Source organism: Felis catus, chromosome D4 (assembly GCF_018350175.1).
Source record: "Felis catus isolate Fca126 chromosome D4, F.catus_Fca126_mat1.0, whole genome shotgun sequence".
Classification (NCBI taxonomy): Eukaryota; Metazoa; Chordata; class Mammalia; order Carnivora; family Felidae; genus Felis; species Felis catus.
Genome location: NC_058380.1, coordinates 91,829,379 through 91,845,388, shown reverse-complemented (window position 1 = coordinate 91,845,388; position 16,010 = coordinate 91,829,379). Strand labels below are relative to the sequence as shown.

Here is a 16,010-nt window from a genome sequence, read left to right as displayed (position 1 = left end):
CCTGGGGGATGACCAGTTACAGTGGCCCCTGACACTTGGTCATCCTGGAGGTGGCCCCCGGCCTCCCCGGGCAGCTTGCCACCCTCTGACTGCTCACAGGGCTGCAGCCAGGCACAAGGCTGGACCTCTGTCCAAGGTCCTGCCAGGAAGACAAGGCGGAAGGAGGAAAGGAGAAGGGCAAGGGGCGGACCGACTTCTCCCTGCCCTGAGTCGGCCTCCACTGCTGCCTCCAGGAGCCCTGGCCAAGTCATGCCACAGGGTCCAAGCACCTGGACCCTGGGGTGGAGTCTGCGATCCAGGCCAGCTGGGTGGGATGGGTGTAGTCACTGGCCGTCGTGTCCCCAGATGTCCAACCCACCTGGCCTCGCACCCTGAGGCCTGCCTGGATGCTTTTGGGGCTGAGGAGAGGTTCGGTTCCCAGAGCAGTTGGCGGAGGTGGGAACATGGGGGACCAGCCAGGCGGGGAGCGATCAGATTCATGCACGTCAGCGTCACCTCTGGATCATCCACAGGTGCTGGGTGCAGGTCCCTGGGCACACGTGGCCACCCCACGACCCAGCCGGCCCCGGGGAGGGAGACTTGTGTACCCAGGGCACCTCCCCTCCACCTACCCCTGGGGCGAGCCTGGGCCGTGGCCACACTGATGCACGTCGCCATCTGACCCTCAGGGACAGTGGGGATCTTGAGGTTAGGAAAGGCAAGGACTGGCCCAGGACAAATGAGGTGTGCAGAGTCCAGGGAGCAGGGCTGATCTCCAGTCCTAGGCCAGCCTCTAGCCTCCCATGGGGTTCTCCCTGGGAACGAGAGCCCCTGAGAGGCTCGGGCTTCCCTATCCACCCCATCCGTGTGAGGCTGTGACCTCTGGGCATCTCCAGAAAGGCGCGCGCACACACACACACACTCTGACTGTCCAATTGGGGATCAGAGAGGAGTCCACACTGGGAGAGGGTGGGTAACACGGGGGACAGAAGAGAAAGGCTGGAGGCAGTGGGGCCCGAGCCTAAATGCAATGGGGCCCCTGGAGTGCGTGTCCGGTGGGTACAGGGTCTGAACGAGTTCACCTCCACCTTCCCTGGGCCTGGGACCCAGGCAGGAGGGGTGGCCGTGCCTGGACCCGCAGCGGACCCAGGCCCGCGTGAGTGTGTTCCGTGCCAGGCCCACCCCTTCCTCGTCCTTCCACGATCACGTGTGCCCACGAGCCTCATGGGATAGCAGGCACGGGACGTGTCTACAGGTGGCTCCCTGATGGCACCCCTACAAGTAGATGCCAGAAGGACCCCACTGTGCAGACGGGTGACCGGGGGCCCCAGGAGGCACAATGCAGTGTCCCAGCACTGGTCAGGGGGAAAACCCAGGTCTGAACCCAGCTCTGTGGCCCCAAAGCCGTGGCACCGGCTGCACCAGGCCTCGAGGGGACGTGTCTGGGCTGTGTTGGTGTCACTGTAGGGTCAGGGTATGGGGTGGAGGGGAGCCCTTTGCAGCCTGGGAGGGGCTCTTGTAGGAGCAGGAAGCCGGGTAAGGGGACCCCAGGAAGTGACCTCACCTCCCTGGTCACAGAGCCCAATTGAACTCAGAACCCGGGTCACCAGGCACCCACATTCTGGAGACAGCGCCCGACTGGGCTCATTCGTTGGGACACCTTTGCCTGACGAACATGTTCTGCTGTTGTGTGCCCGTGTCCCGCGGCTGCCGGCTCGGGGGAGCTCGCGGCCGCGACCCTTCCCGACCCTGGAGACAGTGGGTCAGGTCGTGCACAGGACGCCTCAGGTCTCTAGCTCGCAGGGACCCAAAGGTAACACAGGGAGACCCAGAGACAGCCGGTCCAGCCTGACACCACTCTGATCTGACTTGTGTGGCCCCAGGTCCCCTCCCCTGTGTGTGTGTGTGTTGTACGTGTGTGTGTCGGTGTGTGTCTGTGTGGAAGGAGGGGTCGTGTGTGGAGGGCCCACCTGAGCAGCTGCAGGCTGATCAAGGGGTCAGATACCTGGTCGTCAGGTCAGGCCCACACCCCGGTCAAGGCTGGATGGGAGGGACAGGGTCTGCTGGGTTGGCCCTCTTGTCCCCGATGTTCATCCGGAGCCCTGTAGGTGGATGTCACTGTGTCCCAGGCGCAGGGCTGTGCACATTCAGGTCTGTGTCCGATCTGGGAGCCGCAGGTGGAGAGGGAGGAAGGACACTGAGGATGACTGGGTGGGGCTGTGATGTCTCCGGGCCGTCCGCGGGTCACTGTCTTTACAGAAATCAACCGATGAAATCGGGAAACGTCTGGCCGAATCCCATTACACCTGCCGTAGAGAGTTGTGCGTGTGCCCCGTCGCCCAGGAGGGCCACCCTGGACCCAGGGAGAGAGTGGCCGCACAGAGTTCATGTGAAGCAGAGCCTGGAGATGGCCTGGGAAGGCCTCCTTCACCGCCCTGGCCCCTCCAGAGGGTGCTGGTTCACGGGTCCTGGGATCAGGACCCGGAGCCCCCGGAGGCAGAGCCCGAGGGTGAGAAGGCTGGGGTGGGAGACGTGTGTTCACGGGGCCCGGGCGGTGCTGGGCCACCCTGGGAGGAGCCCCCGGGGGCTGGTGTGGGGCCAGGAGCAGAGACTGAGAGCCCCGGGCTGCGGCCTGCAGGGGGGCAGAGGTCCTGGTGTGGGTTCCTGGCCGCGGCTTCTCGGGGAGGCTCTGGGGTGAGTTGTGTGTCTGCAAAGGCCCCTGGAGAGGCCGGCGCTGGGTGGTGTGGGGGACCGTCCCTCCTCTCACCCTGAGGCCTTGGAGCCACTGCAACCATCACTCTGTTTTCTTCTCAAGATTCCGGGGCAGGAGCAGAAGCCGGTGCGGCTCCAGAGCCCGAACCAAGGGCATCGGGGTCCTCGGCGTCTCTGCATTCAGGGGTGGAGTCTGGGGCGACTCCTGCAGGGGCCGGAGAGCCAGCAGGTGACCTGGTACCTGTGCGGGGACAGCGGGCACCTGAGCAGAGTCAGCTGGTTCCTGCTTCTGCTCCCAACACTGTTCCTGCCATCGCCCTTGTTCCCCTGTGGATTCCGGCCACAAATCCAGGGCTCAAAGGCCTTCGAGGGGTGTTTATTGTATTTCTAATTGTTGCTCCAGTCCCAGTCCCCGACGCCTCCACCAGAATGACTCTTCCTCTTCTCCCTTATCCTTTCGCTCCTCTACCTTTTAGGTGGTACATTATTTGTTCATGGTATGTTTAAAATCCACATTAATCTTCAATAAAAATTTATTTATTTTACGTTGTGCAATTCCTGAGCACGGGGTATGCTCACGACGCTGTGAACCATGGCACAGAATTTTGCTGCAGAATATCTCGGTCCCCAGGGTCACCGTGTACCCAGAGCCTTCCTTCCCCATTCGTCCCCCGCCAGCCCCACAGAAGTGGGGTCCACACCAGGTCCAGTCAGAGGGCATCACAGCTCGGGCCCTGGAAGGGGGCACGGGACACGTCCTTCTGTCCCACCAGCGCTGACCTTCCTTCACGTGGGACCTGCTGACCTCCTGGATCGTCTCCACCTCCTCCGCAAACAACGCTGAGTGTTCCCAGAAGGGGGACAGCAGGCAGGGGCCAAGGAGGGGCTTCCGGAATCCTGTGCCCTGGGGGACTCTGGGACAGCCTTCCAGGTGGCCCTTTATGTCCTCCAGGCACCAGGCCACGATTCCACCTCATGTCTCAGGGAATGCGCCAACCCATCTAGAAGGCCCGTTACGTCCCCATGTCACAGATGGGGGCACCGAGGCTAATAGCACAGCCTGGGTCACTAGGAAGACAAGCTGGGTCAGGAAGCCCATCTCCTTGACTTTGGATTGTCCTACCCGCAGGCGTGCATCTTGGCGTCCTGGGGCTCGGGGTCCCTCCTCCTGGGGGTTCTCACCACCCGCCGAGGGCCCTCTCGCACTGATCTCAGGGGAGCAGAGCTGACCAACCTCCCTGGGGCCCCACATGGGGCTGGGGAAGGGCCGACTCCGGGCTCTGGGGGCTCTCCCAGTACTGGGCCAGCCGGTCCCCTGCAAGACAAGGACTTCTTGCTGGGGATCGGCTGGGGCCTCTGCTTCCTCACGTTGTCACCTGGGCTGCCAGTCCCTAGACCAGAAACCTGCCCGTCTGAAGAGACCACCGCTGCCTCCCTTGGGTCTCACTTGCCCGAGTCCCTCCCCGGGACGACCCGCATCTCTGACGCCTGCTCCCGTGGGGGCCGCCTCCCCTTGGACTGGGACAGGTCTGGCCTCCATCCCGGGGAACGCACTGGCTTTGGCGCATTATTTGGCCCAGAGGCCTGTGAACCTTCTGGCCCTGGGTCGTGAGGGATGCTCTCCCCTCTGTGGTGTGACCATCCAGCCTTCTGCATCTCCCGGTTTCTGTTTGGGCCACGGGAGGACCAGCCGTGTCCCTGCTGGCGTCAGGCTGTGGTGTCACAGCACAAACAAGGGTCTCTGTCTCCGACATGTGCCCTCTTTTACTAACACAGCCTCTTGTATCCTCGTGACATCCCCTCTCCTCCCCGGTGGAAGGCCCGTGTGACCGGTTCTGAGGAAGAGAATAGAACGATGGGTGTCGCTTCCAAGGTGGTTCATGAAAGCCTGTGGTGTCTCCAGGTTCCTTTTCTCCCGGGTCCATTCTCTGTCTCTGTGTCAGTCTGTGTGTCTGTGTGTGTGTCTCTCTCTGACGAAGCAAGAGCAGATAACATGAGCTGCCCCAGGAGGCCCAGGGCCAAGAACCTGCAGAGGCCCCGGGCTGAGACACAGACGTCCTGAGACCCCCCAGTCCCAGCCGAATCCTGCCAAGAGCACGTGCCCGGTCGCGGTCTTGGAGGCGGACCCTGCCCCAGTCGAGCCTCAGCTGAGGCTGCAGCCCTGGCCTCCTGGGTGACCGTGGGGCTGAGGCTCCCAGCCGAGCCGAGCCGGGAGACTGGCACAGAAAGTGTGAGGTGGTCAAGAGCTCTTCCTGCAGGCACCTCATTAGGGTAATGTCTTTGTGGAGACTCTGGAAGAATTATGGTGTGCATAGTCCTTGTGCAGCTGTACAGAAGGCATCTAGGACGCTCGAGGCCCTCTCTCTCAGAGGCTGACAGTCCCCAAATTCCAATAAGCTATTGCCTATTTTGCTCACTGCCCTCTCGCCAGCAGCGAGCACGTGCCTGGCGTGTCACGGGTGCTTCTACGTGTTTCCTGAAGGAGTGAGCTGCTTTCTGGGGAAGTGTGGGGTGTCGGGGAGCCCAGGGAGCAGTGCACAGACTCACTGCAGAGAAGACACGCGGCGAGGATTACACTGGACCGGTCCGAGGTCTATTTCCCAGCAGACAGGAGGTGACAGCCCCTCTCGGCCGTGGAACCTGGAGGGCACGAGCTGACGGGCCAGGACCGGACTCTCCCTGCCGGCCAGCACGTGCCCTCCTATCCCCAGCTCCTGAGGATCATCAAGGATCCCTCTTGGGCTAGAGCCACGGCCCTCGGACTTCACCCCATCAGCGGCCTGGGGTCACCAGACACCTCTCAGCAAGCCGCGGGATGAGAACTCCCGGAATCGCGAAGAACGCTCCTGGGGTCTCGGAGGACCACGAGCGGAGCCCCAAAGTAAAGGTGGTGGCCCTCAGGGCAGGATGGTGTGCGCACAGGAGGCTGTGGAGGGACAGGGGCACTGAGGGGGCACTGCCCGGTGGGGGCCGGTCTGCCCACGAGCGTTCCCTTTCTCTCCCCGGTTTCTCGTGTGCTGGTGTGGGACACTGCCCTGGTCCTCCAGCCACGGCCACAGAGGCCAGACCGGACGGGCTGCCCGGTGCCCCCTGGCCACGCCCGTCGGCAGGACGAGCCCGGTGCTGATGCAGGACGGGGCCGTGGAAGGGGAGCGCCTCCCACGGGGCTTGGAAGAGACCGCTGTCACCCCTCCTCTCTCTGCCCCCGGTGAGCCGACCCTAACAGGGCGGACGGGGCCAGGCATGGCGCGGACCTGGACGGTGGGGGGTGGGGGGGAGGGCTCTCGACCACGTGTTACCGTCTTTCGGAAGAACGGTCACACCGTCGGCGAGCTCCAAAGTCTCACATATGTCTACGAATCTTTTCATGCTCGGGAAGCTGGACGTGTTCCGTCTGCCTGCGGTCGGGAAGCACAGTCACGTCAGTTACCAGTTCTGGCCGCGTGGGCTGCACCCCGACCCCCACGGACACCTCCGGGCCCTCGCAGGACAGAGACGCGAGGGCGCTGCCACGGGAGGCGCAGCAGACGGGTGATGGGGAAATGTCCTTCTGTCCCTTCTGTGCCCCGAGGCGGGCGGGTGTCCCCAGCGAGGCCCTGGAGACCGGCTCGGGTAGCCCCGTCTGCTCACCCAACCCCTCTGGCTGCAGCCCTTCCCCCCCAGCGTGCGTGCCCTGCATGTCCCGCGGGCCCCGTGCCTGGAGGGGTCCTTCCCCGACCCCACTCCCTTCCGTACCGCCCCCGCCGGGCACAGAACCTCTCCCCATCTGCCTTCCCTTCACCACCTCCACCTGCCCTGCCCCCAACTCCCCCCATCCTGCCCTCAGCGCCAGGGCCTGAGCCTCCCGTGGATGGCCAGCCCCACTCCTGGCCTCTCCTCCTCCGGGCTCCCCCCTCCACTGGCCTCCCCCACTCACCCCTGCAGCAGCCACCTCAGAGACCTGCCCACGTGGTCTCCAGGCTCCGCCCACCCACCTGCCCCCTGCCACCTGCCGCCAGCCTGCCCTGCAAGGGCTGCGACCCACGGTGTGGACTGCCCGTGTCCTCCCGGACTCATACACCAAAGCCCCGGCGCGACGGTGAGAGGGGTCGGGGCCTCCGGGGGTGCGCAGGGTTAGCTGGGGTCCTCGCGACAGGATCGGTGCCCCGGTAAGAAGAGGAAGGGACCGGAGCCCCCTCCCCAGCACCTGACGCGGCGAGACGGCGGCCGCCTGCAGACCCCGGCCCTCCATCGGGTCTGCGCCCTGAGCTGTGAGGATCGGTGTCGGTCGCGGGCGCCCTGTCGCGGAGCCCGAGCTGCGGCAGAGGCCTCCCTCTGAGCCTGTGCCCCTGCGCCCCCCCCCTTACCTGCCCCCGCACACCCCCTCCCCCAGATGTCACTCACTTAAGAACAGTAGCATCTTGGCGGTCCGGCCGGCGCGGCCCAGGCGCAGGTAGACCACGCCGAAGCTGTAGTCCGTGGACAGCACGTGGAAACCCTCCACCCCCTTCACTGGGCGGGAGAGAAGCGAGGCAGGGCGTGCGGGAGGGGTGGAGAGCCCCCTGCTCCCCCCGGGGCCACGGCCCGCCTGACCGCCCCCGTGTGCCGGGCGCCCATCCCGCCTCTCCCCCCACGTTCCCCAGGACGGAGGGGCGTCTGGGGACGGCGCCGGCAGAGGCACCCTGTCCCGCGTCTGGGTGATGAAGCCGGGGGGGGGGGCGCGGGGGCCACTGCCACCCCCGGCCTCCCTCTCCGGGCCCCGGGCTATCATACGCACGTGTGTTCCTGAACACCGCCTTCTTCCCATCTTTCCGAAGAATTAACGTGTATGACTGACACCCCTGTGACCTAGGGGGACAAGGCGGGACCCCCATTTCTGGAATTTTCCAATTTGGACCAGGACCGGTCCCACAGCTTAAGGGAAACACTTCGAACACCCAGTGCCTGCTGAGTGACCCCGTGTAGCGTGGGGGCTTCTCCTAAAATCAGGCTTTTGAATTTTAGGGGCAGGAAGTGACGGGTTTCAGGGCTGTGGGGACCGTCACTGTAGGCTTTCCCGGTGATCCGGCTCCGGCACCCCCACCCGGGCGGGAAGATGCCCCAGGCTGCCGTGGCCAGGGCTCTGGGGAGGCTGTGCTGGGCCCCCCGTCCTGCTCCACTCACCGCCTAAAGGCCAGGACCACCTTCAGCTGGGCCACTTTGTGAACCTTCACCGTGGATGCCCCCAGCTTCCTCCTGTGTCTGCCAGGCAAGAACCCCTGGCCATCGGAGGCAACAGCCAGAATGTACCAGAACCCTGAAAACTGTGCAGAAGTGCTGAGGAAGGCGCTCTTTCCCAGGCTCCCAGCCAGGCTCCCGGAACCCACCGGACAAGGGATGCCTCCCAGACACCCAGCCCGCGTCCAGCACCCACAGATCTGCACGGCCCCTGGTTAGGGGCCCTGGTGGGCAGACGCCAGACTGTCCGGGGGTGCGGGGGCTGGGCACTGGGAGCCGTGTGCTGTAACTTCCTTCCCGTGCAGGGCCTCCGGGGGGGCCCATCCCTCTGATTTCCTGCCACAAACCCACCGTCCCAGACACCGCCACGGCCCGCTCAGCTGTGCCCACGGCCACCCCCGCTGGAGGGTTCCACCTGCCAGCGATCTCCTCGTTCCAGAACACGTCCTGCTGATTCCACCTCTGCCCACCTAGCATCTCTGGGTGCACCTGCCTGGGGCCCTGCGCCCTACCCAGCCCCCATGGCCGGCAGCTGCTCTGGGAGAGGCCGGGGGGGCAGTCCCCCTGGGCTGGCAGGGGCCTGTGCCGGAGACTCCTGCCAGCCTCAGGGCACTGCCCAGGGCCCCGCGAAGGCCCTTGGAAGATTTTTAGGGAGCGATCTTCCAGCTGCCCACACTCGGACGATCCCTGGCCCCCACGGCCTGGGTGCCTGGCTCGGGGGACAGCAGGCCTACGGCTTTACCTTGTTCCAGTTGAGGCTGTGGGCCTCCCTGGGCAGCTGTTCCTGTGGCTGGGACCCCATGGCCAGCACAAGCGCCAGGACCAGCGTGGGCACCAGCCTCCCCGGTCCCATCTTCAGCCTCCTTCTTCGGCCACCAGGGCACTGAGTTTAAATCTCCCCACCCACCGACCCTGCCGTGGCCGTCCAACCAACCCGGAGCCTTGAGCCGGCCTGGGGTGGGCCGATGGGGAGGCCGGGGGGCTGCGGGCCTTCTCCTGCCCCGGGCACAGAGGGCCGGCCCAGGTGCTCAGCCTGGTCGGTGCCGCCTGCCTGGGAGGCGTCAGACAAAACCATCGTGTTCCCGAGGTCACTCCCCCCAGACCTCAGGTCACCACGTGTCCCCTGGAGCCGTCCCTCCTCACAGTGGGAGCCCTGGGCCTCTCACACTAGCTCCCCACCCCCGGAAGAGAGACAACAGCCAGCTAGTGTCACTATGAGTCACTTCACAAGGTTATCTGCGTGTGAGAAGGAGGACCTGACCGCAGGGTCGCCCTGAGCAGGTGCTGACGGGGGGGTCTGCCCTGAGCAGGTGCTGAAGGGGGGTCTGCCCTGAGCAGGTGCTGACGGGGGGTCTGTCCTGAGCAGGTGCTGAAGGGGGGTCTGCCCTGAGCAGGTGCTGACGGGGGGTCTGTCCTGAGCAGGTGCTGACGGGGGGTCTGTCCTGAGCAGGTGCTGACAGAGGGGGCAGCCGGTGTGTGTGCATAGGCACATGGGGTGCGTGTGCGTGTGCGTGCAGCTCTCCTGTATGTGCCCGCCTGCCGCCTTCCTGGCGTGCACCCCACCTCGCCGTGAGGGATGGGCAGCCCCCACCCCAGCTTCTGCCAGGACCTCCGGCAGGGTCCTAAGCAACTGAGCCTCCCAGGCACCTCCGACGTAGGTGAACTAGAAGACGTTATACTAAGTGGCAGAAACCAGGCAGAAAATACCACACGCTGTAGGATCTCACCCGTGTGAAAAACTCATAATGATAAGTAAAGAAATAGTGACGGGAGCCACGTCGCTGGTTGCCGGGGAGCACGGGGGGTCGGCAAGAGCCAGCGCCTGACCCCTCGGCGGGGACTGGTTTTCTGCTTGGGGTGATGCAGATGTTCTGGAACTAGATGGTGGTGATGGCGCCCGGCAGAGGAAGCGTAGTTAAGGTCAGGGACTTGTACCATGTTAAATGTTTAAAAGGAGAAAGTCGAGGGGCACCTGGGTGGCTCAGTCGGTGAAATGTCCGACCTCGGCTCAGATCACGATCTCACGGTTCGTGAGTTCGAGCCCCGGGTCGGCCTCTGTGCTGACAGCGTGGAGCCTGGAGCCTGTTTCAGATTCTGTGTCTCCCTCCCTCTCTGCCCCTCCCCCGCTCGCACTCTGTGTCTCTCCCGGTCTCAAAAACAGACGTTCAAAAAATTAAAGCGAGAGAGTCGATTTTATATTACATTTGAGACATAAATACACGTACTCGTGAAAAGAAGCAAACCAAGAAAAGAGAAAGAATGCCTTCCCGGGTGAGGACGGGAAGACTCCGGTCTGGAGCTGGCACCGGCCGTGTCTCGTAAGCGGTGCCGAGGCAGGCGGGAGCCGGGTCTGGCTCCGGAGCTGGTGCTGCCGGGGGTCTCGCCGTGTCGAGGGCGCCGGCTCCGCGTCAGGAGGGGATGCGAGAGCGAATGCGGGGCCGGCTCTAGTCTGGGCCTTGCGCCGGCTGTCTCCGCGAACGTGTCGGAGCGGGTCACGGCCCTGGAGCCGGGAGCCCAGCCGACACCGGGGCGGGTGACAGAGCGTCTCTGTCTCTGGAGTCTCCGGGCATGGGGGCGCTCGGGCCTCTGGGAGCTTCTGTGTTGGACCTAGAGCTGCTCTGGGGGCTGGAGTTGGCCCTGGAACTGGCCGGGCTCCAGCTTGGAACTGGGCCCGAGCTGGTTCCGGACCCGGCCCTGGCTCCAGACCCGGGGCTGGAACGACGGCTGGAGCGCTCCCGGGGCCTGGCCATACACCTGCCTCTGTTTCTGGCATTGGCGCTCGAACTGATGCTGGTGCCTTCTGCCTCCAGCTTTGGCGTCAGAGCTGACGCGGGAACTTCGTCTCGCTCTGGAGCTGGCACCGGAGACCCCCGTCCTCGGACGTCGGGGCCGGGACCGGTGCCGGCACAGGTGGCGAGGTTGGAGCTCCTGCTGGAGCCCGTGCTGTGGCCGGCCCGTCCTCTGAGCCTGGCTCTGAGGAGTCGTTGCGGAGCTGGTTCTGGCTCTAGGGCAGTCCTGCCTCAGTTTCCTTCTGTGTCCAGGGTGGGGCTAAGGCGTCCCTCCTCCCGGAGTCGGGCATGCTGCCAGGAAGAACCGACCGGGCTCGGTCACGAGGAGCCCTTACAAAAGAGGACCGTACGGAGGGAGGAGGGCACCGACAGGCCTCCCCGCCGGGGGGCGCCCCAGGCTGCTCTGGTGCAGGTGGCCATTGTCCACATCGGGGGTGACGCGGGTGACCCCTTGTTGTCTCCGGGCTGGAAGCAGAGCTGCAACGCGGACCTGTGGCTGCAGACCCCCGACACAGAGCGTTTGTGGGTGCGTGTGGCAGGCAGGGCCTTAGTGGCAGCTGAAGACGAGGGGCTGCTTGAGGCTGACGGTGCCAGAAACCACCGGGGACGGAGGCGGGCGCTCGGCGCGGTGGGGCGGGCGCGTCCGGCAGATGACCGGACCCTGCAGTGCACCCCAGGCTGGGCTCCAGCTCCTGGGCCCCGGCGCCCTCGTGGGTGTGGGCTGGGGAACACGGCACCGGGAGGGGCTGTCGGGTGGAAGGGCGGGAGTCACCTTCTCCCCCAAGCTGTCCAAGGCAGACACCGTCCCGGGGCAGGACCTGGCCCGGGCGTGTGTTCTCTCCAAACCCCCATGTTCGGTGGGCGCTGCCCTGTCTCTGAAAGCCCCTCAGCCTCCAGAGCCCCCTGGGAGTGAGGGGCTGTCTCCAGCCCTGGCCCAGGATCCCGCCCGGGAATGACCCTGTCTTTGGGAGGACGGGTCTCCATCAGGACCAGGGAGGGGACCGGCCCCACCCCCTCCCCACGGCCAGTAGGCTCAGGACCCTGCGAGAGCTCTCTGTTCGAGGAGTCCTTGAGAGCTCGTGTGTCCCCTCAGCCTGGCAAGTGAAAGATCCAAGCCACAAAGCTCAGGTTCTAGTAGAAGCAGAATTTCCACCTAACAATCAAGTGTAGAGTCTCTGTCTACAGCCAGTCTACACCCGCTGACCCCCAACCCCCGCCAGGGAAATAGTCACGGGGAAGAGCTGTCTGGGCTGGGGGAGGGCTCCTCCCATTTCTCCTGGCCTGGGGGGACCCCAGAGAACGTCTCCATTGTTCTCTTTCCCCCCAAGGGAGGAGCTGGCCCCGAGCACCCCTGCACCGTGGGTGTCCCCGCCCCCGGGTCCCCACTGCTGAGAAAGAGGCCACAGGGACCTGTGTCAGGAGTCTGGTCGGCCACCGCACCTGGGGCCATGCCAGGCCCTAGTGGCCGGATGGAAAGGCTGGATGGCTTTGGGGGCGGGGCCTCACTGGCGTCCCCTCCCCCCTTCCCCTCTGTGGTCTGCGATCCGGGTCCTGTACGGGTGCTCCATCCGTCACCGGTACCCGCCTTGTTCCTGCCATGGGAGTGATCGCTCTGCATCACCCATTTCACGGAGCAGGAGAGTGAGGCCCAGAGAAGGGAGGCAGGTGTTTCTGGGCACAGGGCTGGTCAGCAGAGAGCTGGAAAACCACCTCCGGAGCCCCCGCCAGCCCGGCAAGGACCACCCGAGCCGAGGGCGAGCCTTCCCCTTGTGCCTGGCCACTCATTCTTCCCAGACCTTGACGGTGGCCTGTGCCTCTTGGCTATGGGTATTGCTGGCCGAACAGGAGGGAGTCCAGCCGGTAGGACAGGTCTAGCTACAGGGCACAGGGACACCTGTGAGCTACCAGGAGCCACATTGTGGTCTCTGTCCCCGAGCCTGCCCGGCAGCTGGGGCCCAGATGCCCTAGGGGTCGGCACACACCTGGGTCTGGGCTGAGCAGGAGGCCATGACCTCAACGGGACTCCACTCGGCCCTCTCCTGGCTCCTGCCCGGTCTCACCACCTGTCCTCCCTGAGGGGCTCCAGGGCCCAGATCCAGGCCCCTGATGGCTGCTCAGGCTCCAGCCGGGAAAGATGTACAGCCTGTGGAGCAGCTGGACCTCTTGGGGCTGGAGGGAGGGCCGGCCACCCACGGGGCCCGGGCTGGGAAGGATGCGGGCCTCGTGGGATGAAGAGGGGGCTGGGACCCGGTCCCGGGGTCACGGCTCATGTATACAAAGGGCTGAAATCACTGAGCGCCTGGGGGATGACCAGTTACAGTGGCCCCTGACACTTGGTCATCCTGGAGGTGGCCCCCGGCCTCCCCGGGCAGCTTGCCACCCTCTGACTGCTCACAGGGCTGCAGCCAGGCACAAGGCTGGACCTCTGTCCAAGGTCCTGCCAGGAAGACAAGGCGGAAGGAGGAAAGGAGAAGGGCAGGGGGCGGACCGACTTCTCCCTGCCCTGAGTCGGCCTCCACTGCTGCCTCCAGGAGCCCTGGCCAAGTCATGCCACAGGGTCCAAGCACCTGGACCCTGGGGTGGAGTCTGCGATCCAGGCCAGCTGGGTGGGATGGGTGTAGTCACTGGCCGTCGTGTCCCCAGATGTCCAACCCACCTGGCCTCGCACCCTGAGGCCTGCCTGGATGCTTTTGGGGCTGAGGAGAGGTTCGGTTCCCAGAGCAGTTGGCGGAGGTGGGAACATGGGGGACCAGCCAGGCGGGGAGCGATCAGATTCATGCACGTCAGCGTCACCTCTGGATCATCCACAGGTGCTGGGTGCAGGTCCCTGGGCACACGTGGCCACCCCACGACCCAGCCGGCCCCGGGGAGGGAGACTTGTGTACCCAGGGCACCTCCCCTCCACCTACCCCTGGGGCGAGCCTGGGCCGTGGCCACACTGATGCACGTCGCCATCTGACCCTCAGGGACAGTGGGGATCTTGAGGTTAGGAAAGGCAAGGACTGGCCCAGGACAAATGAGGTGTGCAGAGTCCAGGGAGCAGGGCTGATCTCCAGTCCTAGGCCAGCCTCTAGCCTCCCATGGGGTTCTCCCTGGGAACGAGAGCCCCTGAGAGGCTCGGGCTTCCCTATCCACCCCATCCGTGTGAGGCTGTGACCTCTGGGCATCTCCAGAAAGGCGCGCGCACACACACACACACTCTGACTGTCCAATTGGGGATCAGAGAGGAGTCCACACTGGGAGAGGGTGGGTAACACGGGGGACAGAAGAGAAAGGCTGGAGGCAGTGGGGCCCGAGCCTAAATGCAATGGGGCCCCTGGAGTGCGTGTCCGGTGGGTACAGGGTCTGAACGAGTTCACCTCCACCTTCCCTGGGCCTGGGACCCAGGCAGGAGGGGTGGCCGTGCCTGGACCCGCAGCGGACCCAGGCCCGCGTGAGTGTGTTCCGTGCCAGGCCCACCCCTTCCTCGTCCTTCCACGATCACGTGTGCCCACGAGCCTCATGGGATAGCAGGCACGGGACGTGTCTACAGGTGGCTCCCTGATGGCACCCCTACAAGTAGATGCCAGAAGGACCCCACTGTGCAGACGGGTGACCGGGGGCCCCAGGAGGCACAATGCAGTGTCCCAGCACTGGTCAGGGGGAAAACCCAGGTCTGAACCCAGCTCTGTGGCCCCAAAGCCGTGGCACCGGCTGCACCAGGCCTCGAGGGGACGTGTCTGGGCTGTGTTGGTGTCACTGTAGGGTCAGGGTATGGGGTGGAGGGGAGCCCTTTGCAGCCTGGGAGGGGCTCTTGTAGGAGCAGGAAGCCGGGTAAGGGGACCCCAGGAAGTGACCTCACCTCCCTGGTCACAGAGCCCAATTGAACTCAGAACCCGGGTCACCAGGCACCCACATTCTGGAGACAGCGCCCGACTGGGCTCATTCGTTGGGACACCTTTGCCTGACGAACATGTTCTGCTGTTGTGTGCCCGTGTCCCGCGGCTGCCGGCTCGGGGGAGCTCGCGGCCGCGACCCTTCCCGACCCTGGAGACAGTGGGTCAGGTCGTGCACAGGACGCCTCAGGTCTCTAGCTCGCAGGGACCCAAAGGTAACACAGGGAGACCCAGAGACAGCCGGTCCAGCCTGACACCACTCTGATCTGACTTGTGTGGCCCCAGGTCCCCTCCCCTGTGTGTGTGTGTGTTGTACGTGTGTGTGTCGGTGTGTGTCTGTGTGGAAGGAGGGGTCGTGTGTGGAGGGCCCACCTGAGCAGCTGCAGGCTGATCAAGGGGTCAGATACCTGGTCGTCAGGTCAGGCCCACACCCCGGTCAAGGCTGGATGGGAGGGACAGGGTCTGCTGGGTTGGCCCTCTTGTCCCCGATGTTCATCCGGAGCCCTGTAGGTGGATGTCACTGTGTCCCAGGCGCAGGGCTGTGCACATTCAGGTCTGTGTCCGATCTGGGAGCCGCAGGTGGAGAGGGAGGAAGGACACTGAGGATGACTGGGTGGGGCTGTGATGTCTCCGGGCCGTCCGCGGGTCACTGTCTTTACAGAAATCAACCGATGAAATCGGGAAACGTCTGGCCGAATCCCATTACACCTGCCGTAGAGAGTTGTGCGTGTGCCCCGTCGCCCAGGAGGGCCACCCTGGACCCAGGGAGAGAGTGGCCGCACAGAGTTCATGTGAAGCAGAGCCTGGAGATGGCCTGGGAAGGCCTCCTTCACCGCCCTGGCCCCTCCAGAGGGTGCTGGTTCACGGGTCCTGGGATCAGGACCCGGAGCCCCCGGAGGCAGAGCCCGAGGGTGAGAAGGCTGGGGTGGGAGACGTGTGTTCACGGGGCCCGGGCGGTGCTGGGCCACCCTGGGAGGAGCCCCCGGGGGCTGGTGTGGGGCCAGGAGCAGAGACTGAGAGCCCCGGGCTGCGGCCTGCAGGGGGGCAGAGGTCCTGGTGTGGGTTCCTGGCCGCGGCTTCTCGGGGAGGCTCTGGGGTGAGTTGTGTGTCTGCAAAGGCCCCTGGAGAGGCCGGCGCTGGGTGGTGTGGGGGACCGTCCCTCCTCTCACCCTGAGGCCTTGGAGCCACTGCAACCATCACTCTGTTTTCTTCTCAAGATTCCGGGGCAGGAGCAGAAGCCGGTGCGGCTCCAGAGCCCGAACCAAGGGCATCGGGGTCCTCGGCGTCTCTGCATTCAGGGGTGGAGTCTGGGGCGACTCCTGCAGGGGCCGGAGAGCCAGCAGGTGACCTGGTACCTGTGCGGGGACAGCGGGCACCTGAGCAGAGTCAGCTGGTTCCTGCTTCTGCTCCCAACACTGTTCCTGCCATCGCCCTTGTTCCCCTGTGGATTCCGGCCACA

At 65.0% G+C, this 16,010-nt stretch overlaps 1 protein-coding gene and 2 long non-coding RNA genes across 4 annotated transcripts; 2 read left to right on the top strand and 1 right to left on the bottom strand.

Annotated features, from left to right (window-relative positions):
- Positions 1-1,730: 1,730 nt before the first annotated feature.
- Positions 1,731-2,853, top strand: LOC123381572. Its single transcript, XR_006588729.1, has 3 exons — positions 1,731-1,792; positions 2,239-2,488; positions 2,795-2,853. It is a non-coding gene; the product is annotated as an uncharacterized LOC123381572 (long non-coding RNA).
- A 1,445-nt stretch (positions 2,854-4,298) lies between these two features.
- Positions 4,299-9,122, bottom strand: LOC123381743 (epididymal-specific lipocalin-10-like). 2 transcript variants are annotated; one of them, XM_045043548.1, is made up of 5 exons: positions 8,630-9,122; positions 7,834-7,973; positions 7,402-7,518; positions 5,991-6,085; positions 4,299-5,617 (listed from the first exon to the last, which is right to left on the bottom strand). In XM_045043548.1, the coding sequence occupies exons 1-5, from the start codon at positions 8,738-8,740 to the stop codon at positions 5,589-5,591; spliced, it is 492 nt and encodes a 163-aa protein (XP_044899483.1). In that variant the 5' UTR covers positions 8,741-9,122; the 3' UTR covers positions 4,299-5,588. The 2 variants fall into 2 exon arrangements, with proteins under 2 accessions (XP_044899483.1, XP_044899482.1); XM_045043547.1 differs by having other exon boundaries at positions 4,299-6,085.
- A 5,582-nt stretch (positions 9,123-14,704) lies between these two features.
- LOC123381583 lies at positions 14,705-15,827 on the top strand. Its single transcript, XR_006588771.1, has 3 exons — positions 14,705-14,766; positions 15,213-15,462; positions 15,769-15,827. It is a non-coding gene; the product is annotated as an uncharacterized LOC123381583 (long non-coding RNA).
- The last annotated feature ends 183 nt before the right edge of the window (positions 15,828-16,010 follow it).